This window comes from Cygnus olor, chromosome 2 (assembly GCF_009769625.2).
Source record: "Cygnus olor isolate bCygOlo1 chromosome 2, bCygOlo1.pri.v2, whole genome shotgun sequence".
NCBI classification, from domain to species: domain Eukaryota; kingdom Metazoa; phylum Chordata; class Aves; order Anseriformes; family Anatidae; genus Cygnus; species Cygnus olor.
The window spans coordinates 102,509,800-102,532,394 of record NC_049170.1 but is presented as its reverse complement, the minus strand read 5'-3'; the positions used below and the strand labels follow the sequence as shown (position 1 = coordinate 102,532,394).

General features: G+C 34.1%; 1 protein-coding gene across 1 annotated transcript in view; it reads left to right on the top strand.

Moving 5' to 3' along the window:
• The window catches only part of LOC121065163 (pH-response regulator protein palI/prr-5-like), a 36,233-nt gene extending 20,749 nt beyond the window's left edge, over window positions 1-15,484 (top strand). Inside the window, exon 3 of the mRNA XM_040547768.1 lies at window positions 15,150-15,484. Within this exon, the coding sequence (XP_040403702.1) occupies window positions 15,150-15,174 (25 nt within the window). The 3' untranslated portion in view covers window positions 15,175-15,484. The remainder of the gene's footprint in view (window positions 1-15,149) is intronic.
• Window positions 15,485-22,595: the final 7,111 nt, after the last annotated feature.

The window sequence follows — 22,595 nt, the reverse complement described above, 5'->3', positions numbered from 1 at the left end:
GTTGATGGTGGACACCAAGAATCTGAATTTGTAAGTTAACTAAAATTTCAATATTTTGTACCTTGCTATGGCAGTCCATTTAAATGAATGAATCTTATTGTTCCAGATATGCATAATAACTTGTTTTTCCTTTATTGTTGGAAGGCTGGGCATTGAGATTTGTAGTAGCTCCTTCTCTCAAATCACTTCAAATCACAAATTCCACAGAGTGTGGAGAGAATATATTAAATATACAGAGTCCAGACAATGCTGTCATTTGATTCTGGGAAGCAGCCAAATCTCTGACATTGCAGTTGCATTAATAGAACTCTGCACTGTGTTGAACATATGCTTCTCAACAGGCAGTATAGTACTGTTTACAACAGACAGATACTGCAGTTATTTGCAGAACTTTATTTTTGCCCAGAACAAAATGTAAGATCTGACCTGACACTTCCATGGACAGACAAAGGAATTCTTGGGTTTCAGCACTTTGAAAATCAAAATATTTTACTGCCCCTGGTATAGATTTAGAATCTTATTTTTAGGTATTCATTAAAGCATCCTGGTTTCCTTTATTTATGTTTTCTTGCATTTGCCCCACATACTGAAGATTTACAACAGTTTTCTAGAAACAGGGATCCAAAGTTTTTGAAAGACTTTAATTACCTATTGAAACGTCTAAGTAACTCAAAACCAATTAAGCCATTTAAAATACTGCAGGTGTATAGAAGCACAAAACTAAGTGAAATTTATGGTTTCATGTATGAAGTAAGGTTAAATTTGCTTAACAAGTAAAACATTGCCAATCCTAACTGACTGCAGTTATGAAATCAGCATTCCTAAAGTAGGTTTCTAACTCCCTGTGCATTACAAAGCAATATTAGTATGACTTCTTCTCCTCTGCATTCTCTCCTACAAAGAGAAGGGCTTTTTAATTGTTTAGTTGCTTGTTTTCGCCTTTGTGTGTGTGTGTGTGTGTGTGTGTGATTTTGATTTCGTTTTGTTTTGTTTGATTGTTTTAATTTTTCAATATTCCTTTTACAGCCTGTGGCTGTACTTGCCTAAGAAACAACTGCAGAAATAAAAGTATATCACAACATATAGCCAGCTGTGTAGAATCTCTGAAGAGAAGGATTTATTTTAAATGGAGATTATCCTTTCATGAAGACAGAAGTGTCTCATTTCGTGATGTGTCCGAGGGTGTAAGGTTCAGTAAAGACTTACAGACCATTTGGAATTTGAAACTTGACTACTTTTGGCAAGAGGTGGAGAGTCCTGCTTTCTTTCAAAATATCATGGCGATATGGCTTTCTTTTCAGAAAGTAAAAGCACTCATCCGCAATGTTGCAAATACTGACCTTAGTTATTTTCTCTGTCTAAATAGATACGTCTGTACTCTCCTCTCAGGAGAATATCCTAATCAATAAGGGCTGGGGCTCTCAAGCCCTCCTGTTCAAGTTTCATAAGACATTTTTAAGAAAGAGGAGGAGAAAGAATACCTCTCTAATTTAATAGTTAAGAAACTTGCCCTTGAATAGAGAAACTTACATCTACATCTAGAACAAAAGCAAGGCACTGACTGAACTTTAAATTCTGGAGAGTCTAGTTTGACATCTGGTCAAAGAAATGGTTTCTTATCTTGAAATATAAGAACATTGCATTAGGAAAACACCTCAACGATCTCAAATCAAGTCTGAGGGTAGGCTGTCCTTTTGGATCCATGATATCCTGCCCAAATCCCTGATGAATTCTGGTAGAAAGTATATCCTTAGGAAAAAGGCTCAGTAGCAGCATCTCAAATGCTGTTATTATAGTCTTACAGTGCTGAACTTTGGATGGTTACCATGCAAATTTCACAAAACTAAAGACAATTTCACTGTGCAATTTCCCCTCCTATACACTTCATTATTTTTTTCCCTTTTTATAATAATTTTGATTCGAGTGCACCCTCATCAAGTTTGCCAATTACACCAAACTGTGTGGTGGTATTGACCTGCTGGAGAGAAGGGATGCCATTAAGAGGGATCTGGACAGGCTTGAGAGGTGGGCCTGTGAGAACCTTATGAGTTTCAACAAGGCCAAGTGCAAGATCCTGCACCTGAGTTGGGGCAATCCCAAGCACAAATACAGGCTGGGTGAAGAATGGATTGAGAGCAGTGCTGTGGAGAAGAACATGGGGGTGTTGATTGATGAGAAGCTTAACATGAGCCAGCAAGGTGCGCTTGCAGCCCAGGAAACCAACCGTATCAAAAATACTGCATCAAAAGAAGCATGGCCAGCAGGTTGAGGGAGGTAATTCTCCCCCTCTACTCTGCTCTCATGAGACCCCACGTAGAACACTATGTTCAAAAGCACAAGAAGGACGTGTTGAAGCAAGTCCAGGGGAGGGCCACAAAGATGAGGGCTGGAGCACCTCTCCTATGAAGATTGGCTAAAGGAGTTGGGGTTGTTCAGCTTGGAGAAGGCTCTGGGGAGACCTTGTAGTGTCCTTGCAGTACCTGAAGGGGGCCTGCAAGAAAGCTGTATAGGGGCTCTTTATCAGGGAGTGTGGTGACAGGACAAGGGGTGATGTCCTTAAACTAAAGAGGGTACGTTCAGATAAGATATTAGGAAACAATTCTTTATCATTAGGGTGGTGAGGCACTGAAACAGGTTGTCCAGAGAAGCTGTGGGTACTCCATCCCTGCAAGTGTTCAAGGACAGGTTGGATGGGGCTTTGAGCAACCCAATGTAGTAGGAAGTGTCTCTGTCCATGGCGGGGGGTGGGGGTGGGGGTGCGTGGGGGTGGGAAGGGGTTGGAACTAAATGATCTTTAAGGTCCATTCCAATCCAAACCCTTCTATGAGTCAACATACCAGGCATGTTCTTACGGATTCTCGTCTTCAGTACTGAAGAATTTATCAATATCAAGGAAATAATCTGCAAAGGCAAATTAGGATTTTTTCAACCTGACAGAGCACATACACTTTGAAATCCCAACGAGAGCTATTTTTTCATATGCACACTCCATGCATAACTAACAGATCTAGCAATGAATAAGGAAAAAGGTCTAGATCATGGGAGCACTCAGACATCAGTTTAGAGACTGAGTTCCTCATTACTTTCAAGAATGAGACAATTCTTTATATTGAGGATTTTTATTACTTCAAAATTTTTCATGTAAAAATAAGAACTTTGTTTTTCAGAAGACTCAGGGATATGAGAATGCTCAACAAGGGTTAAAGTACTAGAAATACGGTACCAAGGCAAATGGGACCTTCAGGCTAATATATATTCCTTGGTGTCTGAGTTCTTTTTCCTTGACAAAAATCAATGCTTAAGTTTATTTTTAACTTTAGAAGATGTCATATTTTAGTGTAAATTTCAATATATTTTCTTGTCTCTCTGTAGAAATTCCATTTAGAGCTTTTCTTCTCCTACCCAGCATAGAACAATGATCACACTAATTAGAATTTTAAAAAATAATTGACTATCTCAATTTTTTCTCATCTTTCCATTTAAGCCATTCTCCATAGTACCTGTGTAGGAAATATGCATTTAATTAACCCACTTTATTTTAGTCTTTTCTGTTCTTAGTAAGATATCAATAAATTATCAGTCTGGGAACTCCAAAGAACTTTCCATCATTTCAGAATAATTTCAGAAAACTCCAGGCATTAGAGAACTACTGATTACTGGAATCATATTAACTCTTATAAAGTTAAATACTAACTATAGTGGGTTCCAACTATTTTTCCTTGTGTACTCCTAAAATTAAAATAAATAAATAAATAAATAAATAAAAATTAGTTTACTATTTCATTCCCAGTTCCTGGTCCCTATGCCATTTTTACCTAAAGTCTGTACATAGGCTCTCTTTTGGAGTGATGCAACTAGTTTCACTTGATGAAGAGGTAGTTCTAGGAAGAGCTTTCTTTATGGAGAAATCCTGAGAGGTATTTTAAACATGATCCCACAAGTTATGGCTGCCTACATATCAAGTCATCCTTCACAGTCCTATCAGAGGCTATGCCCTTCATGCTACCCACACAAAGGTCCAGAAAGCCATCAAATATCCTAAGCTTCATGGGCTTAAAATGTTGCTCTGGGTAGGACTACACTTTATTTCAGACACTGTGAATTAGATGAAAAAATCAATCAAACAAAAAAAACATCTCTTACAGAAGCAAGAGTACAACATGTAAGTCTGTAAGCCTAGACCACAAGCTATGCAATGAGAACACCCTGGACAGCTATGGATGTCCAGATGGGGAGTGAGGACATGAATTGCTTTATACCACTGGGTCTTTAAGATAAGGGATCTCTCTTTCAAATGATATTTTGGCAGTATTGATGTAGATTGCTGTTCCTATTTCTAGAAGAAACTAGGAGCTCCCTTTACAGAGTCATGTCCTACCTAAATATTTTCTTTTAATTAAATTAGAACAAATATTATGGCAACAATAAAGTTACACTAATCTTTTTTTTTTTTTTTTTTTTTTTTTGGGGGGGGGCAGATAAAATATTATTATAAAATAATACAAGTAATCAGTATTTCAGTCAGCCTTCTTTTTACTTGCTTCAGCAAGTGAAGGAAGGCGCACTTCAATGAAAACATTTTGTTTTCATTTAGTTTTGACCTTCCTATTCTCTTTCCTAGTTAGACCTAAAGGAAAATAGAAATGATAAATTAGAAATAAAACAATATATTGTAGCCATGCTATTTTGCCTATAAGCAGGAAAAAAAATCTTAAAAGAATCAGTTATCACATTTGATAAGGAGATTGTGATTAAAGTCACCTTGTGTTTGTTTGCTTAAAAATACTTTAGATGATTGCTGACTAACACTCCTCTATCCATACAGGAGTTACAGAAATATAAAAAAATCTACAGACTAATATATTGAAATGAGAACATCTAAGGACTAGAACAGCTTTACTCCCAAATGTGTTGGGCACTGATGACATAGCGTAGCTCAACTTCTTGCAAATTATTTTTCCTGTGACTACATTTCAACATTTAGTTCACTTGGCACTCTTCCTGGGGTCATATTATCAAAAATAAAATAAAATAAAATAAAATAAATAAAACAATAAAATAAATAAAAATTTTCCTAATCAAATTTAGAATTTTTTACAGGTTACTCTTAAACTCTCATACAATTATTTATTTAATTATTTTCCTTTGACACCTAAATATAAGTTCACTTCTTCAGAAACTGGTTGGTTATGCTGAGTTGTTGAGATTCACCCTGCATCTTTTCCTTTTTTTCTCTATACAGATCAGTCAGTCTGGTGTATTCAGACCTGACCTTGTTTCTAAGACTGCCAACAATTTTATCTATCAGCAAGTGTATACATATTGCTGTAATGTATTTGCTTTATTGACAATGTTTCATAGAATCGTAGAATCATAAAGGTTGAAGACGACCTCCAAGGTCATCTAGTCCAACCATCCTCCTACCACCAATATCACCCACTAAACCATGTCCCTAAGCGCTATGTCCAACCTTTCCTTAAACACCCCCAGGGACAGTGACTCCACCACCTCCATGGGCAACCTGGTCCAATGCTGAACTAAAGTTTCTTAGTTAAAGTTTCTTAGTTTCTTTCACTTAGTTTCACTAAGAAATCGATTGTTTTATCCTATTCAATCAGTATTCAGTAGGTTTCAATCTACTTTATTATCGTATCTACCTAAACTTGAAATGTGGATTAAAATCTAAAGGACAACACGTGAGTATGGAAAATGATCATGTCTAACGTCCAGGCACTTTTCCCCTTTTTGTTTTTTCATATTTATTCCCTTTCCCCACTTACAGGATTACAGTCATGCTGTGTATGACTGAAAATAAGGCAATTAAACACTTTTCTTCTTTCAATTCTACGTATGGGGATAGGGCAAAAATCTCAATATGATACTCTTATTTTCTATCAAAATGGTAGTCCTTCTCTCCAGTTTTCTAGGTGTCAGGACCTTCCTTCATAGAAAGTTCAAAAAATTCTTTCCAAATATTTCTTTAAAAAAAGTCAAGTGCATCCCTCTTATTTATTGGACATTTTTCTTCTGGCATTTACTTTTTCCATTTACACAAACTGAAGTGAAAAACATAAAAGAAAAACAAACAAACAAACAAATAACAAATAAAACAAAACAACAAGGACAAGATCAACAACAACAGAGAAAAAGTCAGAAACACCAGATCAAATGGAAGAACAATAGTTCTCAAGAGATGTTTCATTGACCTTTATTCTTGAAATGGAAGTTGATAATTTCTAGTGGAAAAAAGTTAGATCGGTCTATTTATTAGGAAATATGTGTTTCTGTTCTTAAAATGCTAAGTACATGGTCAAACTACCCAACTGAAAAAAAAAAAAAAAAAAAAAAAGGGAATTTGAACTTATTTTAACTCTACATGATGCTTTAAAAATATGCTGGTGATGCCTTAAGGTATACACTTTGAGTATTTTAAAATCTGTTTGCAAAATACAGCCAAATGGCATTTGTTCAGAGTATGTTAATTATGTCTATTGGCATTTAGATGGGAGATTAGGAGAGTAAAACTCTTTGCACTGCTCTTAGTGCACCATCTTTCATTTTTAACTGCTTGCTTGAGCATTATTGAAGAGGACAGTCTGTCACAGATTACTACTGTTCAGTAAGTAATCTATTCGAGCTTCACATTCTTTGCTGAAACATAAATACATCCAAAAAAAAAAAAAAAAGTCTTTTTTGTCCCTGTTTAGGCTTTTGATCCTTCCTAGTCAAAGACTAATATTAAAGTACATTTTACTTGGCTGCACTAGTAAGATAAAAATAAAAAGAGAGAGAATACACAGGATAGGGTGAAAAGTGAAAAACAATACTCCTACTAGCATACTGAGCACTGTTTCAAAGAACCAGCTGATCTTCTCATCTGCCAGATGAGTCCTACCAGCTATGTTTCAATTATGAGATGGAGGTTCTCAAGGGAACTTGATATACAAAATAGAAATCCTTGCTCTTTTCCCCTTCCTGATTTTCTTTGAGCATAAGCTACTCCCAAACTAAGATTGAAATCTGCTTCTTTGGGTAGTTATGTAAGCTGCGCAGACATATATTATCAGTGTTTTAAGATTATTATTTTTATAATGTATAATGTATATATATATCTATATATAGCAAATTAAAGTATCTAATATTGTGTGTGTATATATCCAAATTACACATACATAGATATATGATATTATACACACTTTCTTCCCCTCCTTTTCCCCCTAAACTCAGACTTCATCAGACCTTTAGCAGTGCTTTTTAGGATTAAAAGTGTTGTTCCTGAGCCATCATAGAAGAACCATTCATACCTGGAGCATTGTAGATGAAGTTTATTCCATAATTTCTTACTGACAGAAAGACCCCAGTTACCACTAGAAAGTGGAAATGAAATCTAGATGAAATGAGAAGAATAATTGGTTAAGATTCATGAAGTGTTAAGCATATTTTAGGAAGTTACTGTAGATTAGTATAATGGGAAATCACGGCATGTCAACATTGATCTAATATTTCTTGGGAACTGAAGAACAGTATAATATACATAGGCTTCTTATCCTGTTTTTTTTTTTTTTTTATTGTTGTTGTTGTTGTTGTTTTGTTTGTTTGTTTGTTTGTTTGTTTCTTCCTACAGTGTGCAAGTATAATTAGAAAGAAAGAGAAAGAAATACTGAAAATCAGAGCCAACTTCAGCATGGTGTGCTGGCCAGAATTCTGAGCAAAGATTATATGGAAATCAGAGTAGAGAAAAAAAAGCTTGTCCCATTTAAACATTCAGGATGGGACTTTGGAGACTCAGTAGGTTTGAACCGGTTTTCTTAATCTGTAGTTTTATGTTGAGGAAGTGAGGTTTATTCAGAAGAGGCAACGAGATGGAAAATTCTGTGGACAGTGGTGAGGCTAAATAGGCCAAAGATCTGAAGGTACAGAATCATCAAGTTTCACACAAGAAATATTTCAACCTGAAGTAAATTCATCTTTGTAATCTGTGACTATATGTTGCAAATTCTATCACAAAATTTATACTGAATGTTAAACAATTTAATATGCTAGGGGTAAAAAGCTGAAAAATAACAAACCACAAAGGAGAATACAATACCAATTAATATAAAGATTCAGGAGTGTTTGGGGGCTTTCTATTAGAATGTTCTTCTTCTACCGGATATTGCGCTTTTTTTGAGAATCATCATTATGCTTGTTTTTAAAAGGAAAAGAGAACGTTTAAATATTTTCATTCAATTTCATTCAGGCTCAACCTGATGATGAATATGTCAATCATTAAACAAAAGAACAAAGATGCTCAGTTGTTGTTTCATACTTGCAGGAGCTTTTGTAACATCATTCAAAACCAAGTATTTGTATATTACTATTGTTGGACTTCAGTAAATGAGAACGCGAATAATTTTTAAGGGTTAGGATAATCAGTCTGAAACAAAACCTTCAGAATATTTTGTCAGAACATGCTGAAAATAAAATATTAGTAAAAAGTAAGTAAATAAACTACAAGGAAAAACCTGTCAGGAACACATTGTTTTCTGTTAATCTGTATGAATTTTGGCATGGCAATGTACATATGGTGATTTAGTCCATCCATGAACCATACCTAAAAAGTGTTAATAATATTTGCATTATATACATTTGGTATACTATCAAAAAGTAACAAATAGCATATATATATATATAGAAAGTATATATATATATATACATGCTGTTTGTATATATATATATATATACACACACTTTTGGTGGACTGTCACTACAAGTCTAAAAAATGTTAGAACAATCCATATGTGCTTCTTTTTCTTCTTCATGTCCCCAGATTCTAGATTACTGGGAAGTATTTTTCAAAGAACCCACAGAGTAAACTTTCTGTTAGACCCTTAAAAATTTAAGCCCTTATTCTGAACAGATAAACTCAAATTGCTCTACAAAAGACAGTCATTTATGTTTAGAAAACTGAACTTGCATATTATTTTATTTTATTTTCGGTAAGAATTATTCAGCAATGAGGTAACAACAACCTGTAACAAGACAAATGTAGTCATAATAGAAAAAAAAATTGTATTCAACATTCTATTTAAACTACTCCCCCGTAAATTATTCTCCAGGTCCAAATAGTTTGACTTTGGACTGTCTTTTATTCACTAAGAAAAATTCAAAGCAATTTTATTTTATTTTTTATACCATTGGAAAATTGTCTTGCACAACACAAAAAGGTACTCCAAGAGATCTGGAAAAAAAATTTCCAAATATATATTTCCAAATATATACTTCCAAAATATTTTTTTTGCTTCTTTCTATTCAGAACAAGTCTTGAAGTACCAAAAAATTCTCTTAGATGAATGTGCCCAGTAGTGAAAAGGTCAGTGTTTCCTTCGAGTGAATCAGAAAATCTTAACTTTTTTTTTTTTTTTTTTAGTAAAAAATTATTTAAGGCAATTGGCATCACGTAAATGTAAACTTTAAGGAACAGAGTTTTGCTAATTAGTGTAAAACCCAATGTAATAATCTTTTACACATTTTTTATGGAGTACACCATCCCACTTTCTGCAAGTACAGTCCAAAAACAAACAGAGGAATCATCACTTACATGCCATTAAGTCCTAGCAGAAGTTGAAATTATCGAGAGAAAATAACTATTTCCTCAGTCCTGACAGTACCAGCACTACCATCTGTGTTACTCTGCACTGAGGGAAAACAAAACAAAACAAAACAAAACAAAAACAAACAAACAAACAAAACAACAACAACAACAAAACAGAACAGACAAAACCTGCACAGGATTTATCTGGTTGTCCAGACTACTGAAATTGCATTTCTTAACAAAATCTTGGTTATAAACTGGCTAACTCTCATTAGCTCTAAGTAATGGGGAAAAGAATTTGACCCTTGATTTTGCAAATAGACAGTAAACAAAACAGAATATTTATCCATTAGCAACATAAGAAACAAACAAGTTAAAAACACAGAACAGTTGTGTATATAAATATATATACACATATACATATACACACAGGATTGTGATTACAGATATAATGAAATTAAAAGAAAAGGGAAAAGGAGAAAAAAAGAAAAAATGAAAAAAAAAAGTAAAAAGGGAAAAACAAGAAAAAGAAGTGGGAAATTTTCACAGAGAATTTGTTTTAATTTTATGAAATGCAGTGTTATGTTTAAAGTTATATCTGTCCTGGTGAGTTCACATCAGTGAGACCTCCAGCTTGCTGGCACAACTAGGGGTCAGTCTGGCGGGTGATGGAGAAGTCTGGAGTTCTGGTAGAAGAGGTGGAAAGCAGGGCGGGGCTGGAGTTTCCAACACAGAAATAACTGATGCTTACAAAAGCATCACTGGGGGCAAGGAATGTAACGGTCAGGTGGTTGTCTGGCACAACTGAGACAGGTTATATGATGGACAGATATCCACCCCATCTTCCAGCAGAAGTCCTATCCTTCTCCAAGCAGCCTCCCAGGCCATTTGCCCTGTGGGTCATGCCCCTCCACTAGTCAGGTGGACTGCTGTGGCCAGACAGCTCTAGTGCTGCAAGTGAGATCACTTTAAAGTGTGGTAATGAAGAGAAACTGCATGGGTTGAGGGTCATTTTGTGGGACTGCAGTTCATTTGGTGGTGGTTTATGTAGTGAACACACAAATAAAATGGAAAAAATAGCCAAGCAAAACTCTGCATTGTTTCATGCAGTTGGCCTGAGGCCATAATTCTGATTTCCTGGTTTTAACTTGATACTGGCACAAGAAAATTTCACCCTTCCCTGCTCTGGAAATTATTCTTATTAAAGTACCAGGATTTTCTCTTGTCCCAGATATTTTGTCAGTTCTTCTGTAAGATGGATTGGGTAAATGGGAAAATATTAAATAATTAAAAATAATAATAATAATAATAAAGGTTTTAAAAAGCTCAGAAGTCACATAACAGTTTCAAAACATTCTGACCTACCTACAACCAAAGAACAGCAAATTGGAGCACCGAGGAAAGAACAGGCAAAAATGCAGTATGACACCCTCTCTTTCAAAACTGTGCTTGATTCATATGTTTTTTCATTGCCTGATTATAAAATATACTAAATGATGAAGTCTTGAAGTTTAATTTATTCATTGCAAGCCCTTGCTTCTTTGGTTACCTCTAAAACGTCTAAATCTTGTTATTTTTTTAACCTATTATGACAAGTAGAAACTCTATTTTGCTGTGACAAATCCATGAAAAATGTTGCTTTTTAATTTATTTTTTTATTCAAAATTTTTTTCTTATCTATTTAGTCAAATTATATATTTTAGTGGGAAGATACATTATTTGTAGTTTATATTTTTGAAAGTAATAATATCAGGAAAGGTTCAATAAAAATAGAAAACTTCAATTTCTGGAAATAAAAAAGACAAGTATTTCAATAAAATAAAAATTACCTTCAAACAAAATAATCCCCCAAAACTAATATTTAGTTAGAGAGTTAGATTTAGTTAGAGATTTTTCTTTTAGCAAATCAAAATCATGACAAAGTCAATCAAGAAAAGGAATTCCTTTATAGATTTGAACAAAGATATAGATTAAAATTAAAAACTGCATTTTCTTTAATATCTGTGCTGTGAGGAAATAGTATATCCTGAGCAGAAATACGTAACAACATATTCTAAATATTAGGAGCTAAAGCACCATAGGATTCAGTTACGTAGCCAACAAAGACAGGCTTCCCACAGGAATCCAAACTACAACCAAAAGTTCATTCTGAAACTCCTAAGCACTAAAAACAGTTGTAAGACAATTTAACTAGCATATTAATAACAGTACAATGCAGCAGTAGATGTCTGATCTGGCCTATTTTAAATTAAAAATGATTACCTTTTTAATTTACTAAAAAAATAAATAAAAAATAGCAGTTATAGTTGTTTTTCCAGACACAAGTATAGCTCTACCTTCTTCCTTCCTTCCTTCCTTCCTTCCTTCCTTCCTTCCTTCCTTCCTTCCTTCCTTCCTTCCTTCCTTTTCCTTCCTTCCTTCCTTCCTTCCTTTTCCTTCCTTCCTTTTCCTTCCTTCCTTCCTTCCTTCCTTCCTTCCTTCCTTCCTTCTCTCTTTCTTTCTTTCTCAATTTCTTTTTCTTTCTTTCTTTCTTTCTTTCTTTCTTTCTTTCTTTCTTTCTTTCTTTCTTTCTTTCTTTCTTTCTTTCTTTCTCTTTCTTTCTTTCTTTCTTTCTTTCTTTCTTTCTTTCTTTCTTCTTTCTTTCTTTCTTTCTTCTTCTTTTTCTCTTTCCTTCCTTTCTTTTTCCTTCTCTTTCTCTTTTCTCTTTCTCTTTCTCTTTCTCTTTCTCTTTCTCTTTCTCTTTTTCTTTCTCTTTCTCTTTCTCTTTCTCTTTCTTTCTCTTTCTCTTTCTCTTTCTCTTTCTCTTTCTTTCTCTTTCTCTTTCTCTTTCTCTTTCTCTCTTGATTCAATTAATATTTGAGAAAGATTCAATAAAATCTCAATAGTACTGGAACCAAGAGTGTACAAGATAAATGTCCACAGAAAGTAAGCTAATAAGTATACTCTGTTGTTTACACTTGGAATGAAAATGTATTCTTTATATAAAACATAATACTAAAATTATTTTATTAAAAAAATATTTTGCTACATATTTACACAGTCCTAAATATATTTGAAATGCTAAGATATCAATAAAATTAAAAATAAAATCATTATGTTTTTTTCATAATACTTAAAAACAAACAAAAAAAAAGAAGCTGATTAAAGATAATATGGGTCTCCTACCAGTAAGATATGAAGAGTAAGATGCAACAACAGACTTCTAAGAAAGAGGTAGGAGAATTTACGGAGAATTTGCTTTCCAAATATTTTGCTTTGTCACAATTTAAGGATATAATGACTGGTAAAGGTCAAAGATATATCATCAGGAATCTCTGATTCACCAAACATTTGTGGAAATTCCAGTTGATTGGGAAGGTAAATATTCACTCAAGCCAGAAAGAGAGGCAAGATTCAGACTTATTCCACTGGAAATTATTCTCGAGAGGAAAATTGTTGTCATGGCCAGAGAACATCCAGTCACAAATAGCTGTTTTCTGGTTCCAAACTACCCATCATAGGGTCATCTGGAAACTGAATTTTCCATTCCCTGGTTGTAACAAAACATTAAATAACAATAACATATGGCTATAAAACCAGTTCTCACTCAACCACTTTAAAAAACTTCATATGTGAGTTTTAAGTGGAAAATTACTCCAAAGCAGAACAACCATAACAACGATTTTTATTTTATTTTATTTTATTTTATTTTATTTTATTTTATTTTATTTTATTTTATTATTTTATTATTTTATTTTATTTTATTTTTATTTTTATTTCGTACTGAAAGCAGTGATCTTACACAGGTGATCCAAACTGAAACAGTATGAGACTTTTATTTTATATATAAAAGATAAAATAAATAAAATAAAATAAAAAAATAAAACAAATAAAATAAAATAAAATAAAATAATAAAATAAAATAAAATAAAATAAAATAAAATAATAAAATAAAATAAAATAAAATAAAATAAATAAAAATTGTTTTATTCAGCTGCTAGTAAGGCTTCCAGTGTTGAAATAAACTGTCCATGCAACTGCCTTTGAGGTATCATTTTAGGCTTAACTGGTCTTGTACTCAAACAAATTTATTTTCTTTAGCCATGCTGCCAGTTTTTTTCTACATTTTTGAAAACCATTGTTGATGTTATTAAGACATTTTATTTTTCATAGACAGATGAAGGGAAATTTGTGTATGAAACTTAATTTGACATAAGCAAATTAAATTGTGGAAATGCTGTTGCAGATTAAATATGTAAGAGCAGCCCTGTTACCTAAAGTCATTATGGCAAACGCACTTATCCAAAAAGAAAAAGAACTATGTGATTTTTCTGAATTCAGAAAGTCTGGAACTTGACAGAATTATTTTAACTCAATAAATGAATACAAAATTAAAATATAATGATATGTGGCAATAATAGTATGATTCTAAAGTAGTGGGGTAAATTTGAATAAATGTTTTTTGCAGTCTGGAGGAAGTATGCCCTAGACAAGTAATTGATGTAGTTAAAATATTTTAATGAAAATTAATATATTAAATATGAATAGATAAAATATGTCAAGTTTAGATTGATCACCCAGAACTTCCATACCTGTGACAAATTAAAATCTCCAATATTTCAAAAATGTAATACATCTAATGAAACATTGCATAAATACAACACATATAAATCTATATGTTTATAGTTATATTAAAATATATCGCTCTCTTTCCTAGATATATCTATGTGTATATAAACAAACATTCCAGTGTAATTAGAATATGGGAAAACGCAGAGTTTTCACTTTATAGGAACTTACTTGCTGAAGTGTTTATTACAAAGAAAAGATATAATAATAGAAATACAATCCTTCATCCCTGCCTATATTGAAAAATTCCTGCACTTTACCAGTGCAAGCTGCACCTGCAGTTAGAATGACCCGTTCTCCGAGGGACATTGTTTTGCTGTGTTTTTTCAAACATAACTATAATTATTGTAGTAATCCTAACTAAGAAAGGTGGTTTTTTTTTTTTTAAGTCTTTTTGGACACAAGTGCCATCAAATGTTGCAAACATACAGGCTGACTACAGCTATTGCTGCCATTGAGAGTCTTGTTTCTTAACAGCTATAAGCAGAGAGTTCTTCCTGGGTGAGGTGTCAGTCTGTCTCGGGGTGGTATAGGTCTTCCTCACACTTACCAAATGGGGCTACTGAAGGTATTTGTATCCTTCAAGCCACCTGAATAACACAGAGAAAGGAAAACAACTTTTTGGATATTTAAGAAAATGAGACCTGCTGATGCGTAAGCTCAAAGGTTTCTGTTAAGGTGATTTTACACAGTGATTTTATGCCTATGTCCATGGGTTTAGGAAGAGTTTATGTGAAGAGTTTAAATTGAAAGGTCAATCTTGGCCACGTTAAGGCCAAGATTGTCAATCAATGAAGAAAATTATGGATTTGTCTCCTAATTCTTCTTATTTTTCCCATTCCTTTTTACATAAATTCTTGTTTTTGTTTCTTTGTTTCCTAATGCCTGGAAGAAGCTTTCTGATCAGTGAAAGCATGATCTCTTCCCCTGTGACTAATCAACATTTAAGATTTTTCCGTTTTTTCAGAGCCAGCCGTTCTGAAGCAGGATAACAGCAGTAGGGAACTTCGCATGATGGAACTACCCTCAGCACAGGACCCATGTGTTGCCAGGAAGCTCAGGGAAAGTTCGACAATTTTTGGAAAATAGTTTTATTTTAAAATTTGCCCCTGGAAATGTATTATTCTTAGAAGCTTCTGAGAGAGAAACTGGGATTTTGATATGTGCATCCATATACTAAACAAACAAATAAAAAGACATAACAAGTGAAATTCACTTGTGATGTGAAATTTCACTACAAATTACTTAATGTTATTTTATTCCTCCCTGTAATTTAAGTAATCCAATAAAAATATATGTATGCAATTCATGTTTGAAATGAGTTCTTATCTAATTAATTCTGTCTTTGCCTAGACTATTTCTACTTTCCTCTCTGGGGAAGTATGAAGCATCAGAAGTATTATATTAAGTACCAGAACATTTTGCAACAGAGTAGGCTTTGTTAGACATATTTTAATAGCTATATTCTATATTTTCCTGCTTTTTTGTTTTGTTTTGTTTTTACCTTTGTAGAAGACAGAAGTAAGTTTTCAGTCACATTAAGATGACATGTTAATAGTGTGTTTAGAATAGAAGAACAACTTTGTACTGACTGTGATATTTGGCAACAGACAGAGCCCCATCCATCCCACAGTATTGTGTCTCATACCAGCCGGGAAGCAGATGCTTAGGAAAAAAAATATATAATAAAGAGGCAGTACAGAAGGTAATTCTTTTCTTAGTATAGCCTTTCTTTTTGCAGCAATAGACAGTAATTTTCTGAACTTTTGACTGTGTTTAGACTGCTGCAACTGAAAGTTATCAAAGAGTGTAAAGTCCATATACTTGTATAATACGTTTTTAACATGTGATTTAACCTGGCAGGCAGCTAAGCATCACACAGCCACTTGCTCACTCCCCCACAGCAGGATGGGGGAGAGAATCAGAAAGGTAAAAGTGAGAGAACTCATGGTTTCAGATAAGGACAAACTATCTAGATTAACTAGGTAAAGCAAAAGCTGCACACAGAAGCAAAGCAAAACAAGGAATTTATTCACTGCTTCCCATCATCAGGTGGATATTTTGCCATTTCCAGGAGAGCAGGGCTCATTGTGCAGACAAACACCATCACTCCAAACATACCCTCCTTCCTCCTCCTTTACCCCAGCTTTTACTGTTCAGTGTGACAGTCATATGGTGTGGAATGACCCTTTGGTATGTTTGGGTCAGCTGTTCTCTCTGTGTTCCCTGTTAACTTCTTGGGCATCCCTAGCCTGCTCGCTGGCAGGCTGGTATGAGATTAAAAGCCCTTGGTTCTGTGTAAACACTGTTCTGCAACAACTCAAAACATCACTGTGTTATCAACACTATTTTCACCACAAATCCAAAGCACTGCAGCGCACAAGCCATTATGAATTAAAAATAACTCTATCCCAGCCCAAACCATGACCCCTCTGTAAGACTCTGCAGAGTCAGCTATCTAGGCATATGGAAAAGTGTACAGAAAGGCAAAGGTTTGCTCTCAGCTTGTCATCTTTGTTTCTAGATTCTGTATGCTTGCTTGGAAGATGAACTGATGGGCTAGACTCATAGTAAAGTTAGCATGGTTTAGGTTATATAATTTCAGAATTTATGCCTATACATTACAAGAAAAAATATATTTAGAAAAAAAAATGGTGAGTAGAGTGCAAATTGTCTTTGTTGCAACTCAAATTAGTTTAACAAAATGGCAGAATATATATGTAATAGACAATTAACTTTTTTCAAGAAATAACAATCTGTTGTCAAATCTCATGTTCTAGGGTTAAATTTAAAGTCTCAAGTTAATTAACAACAACAACAACAACAACAGCAAAATAATCTATTTCAGGTCAGCAAGGGTAAGTGATTAACTTATAATTCCCCCTATGATATTTGTTTTTCCTTCCAGAAAAATCTATATATGTAGTCACTGAGGAACAACTTCCAGGTCTCTCTCACCCTTTCCTTGTCATTATTCTGTCTTTTTCTCATTTTATAGAAAGCTTAAATGGGAGTTACAAGAGAAAACAAACAAACAAACAAACAAACAAAAATACACTAGCTAAGGAGTTAAACACACTTGAATCTCATCAATACATATAAATATCTGAAGAGAGGGTGTCAGGAGGATGGAACCAGGCTCTGTTCAGATGTGCCCACCGAGAGGACGAAAGGCAACGGGCACAAACTGAAGCACAGGAAGTTCCGATTGAATATGAGGGGGCATTTCTTTACTGTGAGGGTGACAGAGAACTGGAACACTTTGCCCAGTGAGGTTGTGGAGTCTTATTCTCTGGAGATATTCAAAACCCGCCTGGATGCCATACTGTACAATGTGCTCCAGGTGATCCTTCTTGGCAGGAGGGGTTGGACTAGATGATCTTTTTCACTCAGAGGGTGGTGAGGCACTGGAACAAGTTGCTCAGAGAGGTTGTGGATGCCCCATCCCTGGAGGCACTCAAGGCCAGGCTGGATGTGGCACTGAGCAGCCTGCTCTAGTGCTTGGCAACTCTGCCCAGAGCAGGGGTGTTGAAACTAGATGATCTTTAAGGTCCTTTTCAACCCAGGCCATTCTATGACTCTATGATCTTCAGAGGTCCCTTCCAACCTCAACTATTCTGTGATTCTGTGATTCTGTGATTCTGTGAATCAGTTAAGGCTCTAAAGCAGATTCTGTGCTGCAAGTCTTTCCCTGAACTGAATGATGGAGAGCCTGGAATGAAATCAGTACTAAAGCTTTTAGTTTCCTTTATTCTTTAGGATTTCCTAGAGCTCATTCTATGGTTTTAGGTCTGGAAGATATTTCAGTCAGTTCAAAGACAATCTCTTTATTGAAATATATTTTACTTTTATTGAACATGCAACAACCATGCTGTTTGAAGACAGATTTTATACTACCTCATGAAATACTTGAGTGCGTTGTGCCAGTGGTTTTTAAGGTCCTCAGTTCACTGGATTTTCTGCTCTATTTATATGAAAAAGTTATTTTGCCTCCAGTTCAAAGTGGATTTTTCTTTTTATGATTGTTTTTGTTGCCTCTGAAGGCAGTCACATTCTATGACGTGGGTAGGAATATTCTAGTCAGGGTTGGCTGGGATTGTGTTGTTGCCTGGCGTGTATTAGTCTGTTCTTGAAGCATTTTAAAATCCTTGCAGGACCCACAATTTGTTAATAGTTTCCAACAGACCTTATAGAGTGTAAAAACTTTGGTTATATTTTAACTATTGTCATCAACTTAAAATGGTCATTAAAAATAAAACATGTTTCCAATAAAACTCTTTGTAGGCTGGATTGAGCAAGAAAAGAAAAACAAAACAAAACAAAACAATAACTTTGAGACAAAGTTGTATTTCATCAGCATTACTGAAAATATTATGAAATCATATAATTATTCCATTTAATACCCTCTTGAGAGATGAATTCACAGAGTTGTGGCTTTTCAGTTCAGTTTTGATAGATGAAACTTACAAAATGTAGACAAATTTAGGAAACAATTTAGTTTATTTTTATTTCCATTTTTCCCTATCTTGGAGCAGCAGAAATGAAAGGAAATGGAACAACAATAAAAATAATAAAACCAAACTTGATATTGTCAGTTTAAGTTAAAATATGCCTGATATTTTATAATCATCACTATAAGAAGGTGAATAACAGGTTAGCCAAAACCTGTACCTTAACACAGCAAGGCAAGTGTTTTGCTTTTAGCTGACATGTGATTAATCTGTCTCTTCCTGGCATTGTTAAAGTGTAGCTATTGATTTATTTATTTTTAACATATACTATTTATACTGAAAAAACTGAAATTTTGCTGTGTTGATATGTAAAGTCCTCTCACACCAACAATCAACTCTAAACTAGTCACTCATTCAGTCTGACCTGTTCCGTAACCCCACAACAAAATTCTGCTAAAAATAAAAATTGTGTGTGTGTGTGTGTGTGTGTGTGTGTGTGTGTCAGGGGGACGTGCCTTTTTGGTATTCTTCTAAACATCAAATTCAGAAGGCATAAAGTGAAATAAATTCCACAGTTAATAATACTCATTGAAAGAATCCTGCTAAATCACCACTAGTGTCCAGACCCACACCTTCACTGCTCTTGTGAGTCTGAATGCCTGGCATGATGGTGATTGTCATGATATAACACTGCAACAATGGTATGCAACCTGACAGCCTCAGAGGTTAACTGTGTCTACTATATTACTGGACATAATGACCTTAAATGTGCATTTACACAAAACAGATGTTAATTTACAAAAGGAAGAAAAATGAGCTAGTGCAAATCCAGTCCAGGATTTTATGGAACTTATACAACATCTCTAGCAGAAGTTATACGAAAATGTATTTATGTTATACACGTAAAATTTTTGTTAACTGGATATTTAACATCTACTGTGAAACTCATCTCCTGATGAGGACAGATTTGGGCTGACCTAAACAGAGGGAGGCTGAATGGAGCTAAGCTGAGGGAAGCTGTCCTTAGGTGAATCACTGACTCTGCTCTTTAGCAGAAAGCAGACATAAAGGAAAAGGTCAGCTGAACAAGGTGAAGGGTAAACAAAAAATCTTATAAAATGTAGGTCGTCTAAGCATCTGGCATCTGGTTTGTTACCTTGTTCATAGTAACAGCAATCAGAGTAAGCATTCTTTTGGAAATGTGCCATTGGGTTTCTTGCAACCTAAGGCAATGTGAGACTTTCAGGTCGAGTCTTGTGTAGCAAACTAGCTAGCAGTTAGTTTTTTTTTAAGGAAAAGGATAGGAGAGAATACTGAGGGACTAGAAACCATAGGCGAGTACAGAAAAAAGATTCAACAAGGGGTAATAGAGCAAAGGTAAAAGATCTGAAGATATTTAGTCTTCTATTTAGACATTATATTGCTCTTCAGAGTATAATGAGCATGCATGCCTTTGCACATCAAATATTTAATCTTAAAGTTGTGTCCTATAATGTTAACTTTGTATCCTGTGTCTTTGACACCCATGTCACCTCTCATGACTTGTTGTCAGACAAAAAAAAAGAAACAAGTCAGGCAAAAAGGTTCTTGGTGAATAATTGTTTCATCAACTGATAACTGCTATGAAATACATAAATGTAACCAACAAACTCATTGCCTTTTCCACCAACTTCTCACTGTATTTGCTATTTCTCTCAAAAGTTTTAGCACAGTGTAGATAAAATACATTGCTTCCCATTAATGGCTATTTATTCTATTTGTAGAACACTTAAGATGCAGCATGCTTTGCTGAAGTTTAAGATTTGAGAAAGTCATTAAAAAATATCCAGCCAAATTAATATATATATAAAATATCATAAAGGGACCCCAAAATATCTGAGGCTTTGCATTCACAATCTGACTTTTATTTCAGAAAGAATTGAAAAGCCTATACTGTGAATGAAAAAAAGCTAAAGCTTGAGAAATGCAATCTGGAAGCAAAACTAATAAGAATTCTATACTTTTCTATGGATTGAAACTTCTTGCATAAAAAAAAAAAAGAAATAAAGACAAACTATAAGTAGATGAACCTGAGACATATATATATTAAAAAAAAAAAAAAAAGAGAGAGAAATCAGTGGGTGTACTGCATATAATGCCCTTTATTGTTTATTATTGAGGTGTTTAATGCTTGATTCTGAGGTGCACAAGGAAGAGACAAGCATTTCTGTTTCCATTTCTTTCTTCCCTTTGGTTTTGATCAAAAGTAACTTCACAGAATGTAAAAGCTCTGCCACTAGAATATGTGTATGTGTGTAGAAATCTGTATAGGCAGATGTCTCTGGTCACTGCTTTCTCTTGACTGCAAAGTTTAAATAAATGTTACAGACATTTGGAATTACCACTGCATTTTGAATTTCCCTCTTTTGAAGACCAGTCAACTTATTTGTGTTCTCATAACCTCGGTCTCTGTTTTAATGGGTAGAAATATGACTGAAGATTACTTCTGGCTTAGCTAAGCTATGGAAAATTTTGCGTTCCCAACTTGGTAGGATCGGTAGTCAAACAATAATAGTATATATATAGATATATATATATGTATATGCACTATATACACTATATATACTATATGTATATTATAGTATACTATAGTAGCCTTTAACACCAGCACTTTTCTTTATACAGAATAGACTTCATGGTAGATTTCTTCTATGTGTGTACTGGGACTTCTGTCCTAGTTCAACTAGAATAACCAACAGGGCTAATTTTACCTTTAAATGTACAGTACATTATAGTTATTTATTGTTGCATTTGATTTTCCCTAAAGAGGAAAAGTCCAAAGACCATTTAGCTTTCTATACCATACAAAAATAAATTGATGTATTTTCTAGAGATCTAGATATCCATTACCAGACACTGAAAGAAATGGCTTAGCTGTGAGTTTTTTTCTAGAAGATGAGTATGAAACATTATGAGATACTATAACAAATGCTTTTAATAGAGCTTCAATACAAAAATATTACTGAGAAATGTATAAGTATAATAATAATAGGCTATATCAGTCTGCATGGATTGAGGTATTAAGGACAAAATACTTCTGCTTCTTGATTCTCTTTGGCAGTCAGAGACCACAGGACCAAGTAGCACCACAAATAACATCTGACTTTTCTCTAATTCTCCATTTCAATAAAAATATTGACTTTGGGGAATACTATTTATTTTGGTGTCAGTATTATCAGGGAGGAATAATTAACTGTAGTGCTGATGAACAAAATCATCAATGATGGAAAGAATATAGTCAAATAATACCCTTTGTTTCCAAGACAAAAAGAGTGGGAATTTATACCTAGACCAAAATATACATGAAATTAAAATCTGAAATAATTAAGTGTTGTAAAAGCAATGATAAAATACTTTGTGTATCAGTAAGGCCAGATGCCATGGAAATAACTGATAACAAAGTTACAAATGTCAAACGTTAGTATTCACATGAAAATCACTTCAGATTTAAATAATAAGATAAAAACCATATTAAATTTGAGGGCCACATCATTATCAATTTTGAAAATTCCAACAGCAAAAGGCAGAGGAAAAAATATCTTCCAGTAAGAATACATTCCCAAGATTCTCTTACACTTTGTTATAAAGTGATAATCCACTTAGAATGGAAACAAAACCCATTCTTTTAAAATAATTGTTACAAGTACAGCATACAGCAGTATGTGGGAAAGGACAATCAGTTAAACAAGCATAGTCATTGTAATATTTTCACTCTGAGGATATGACTCCTTCTTAAAACAGAATGTCAAATACAAAAAAAATAAAAAATAAAAAAATCTTATTGGAAAGGCTTTAAATGATACTATTGAATGAAGAAACAAAAGGGGGAAAACATCCCTTCATATGAACCACACCACTGCTGAGATGTTCACATTCTTGTCCCCAGTACGAGTCCTATAAAGTCCTCCAAAACTTAGGATGGG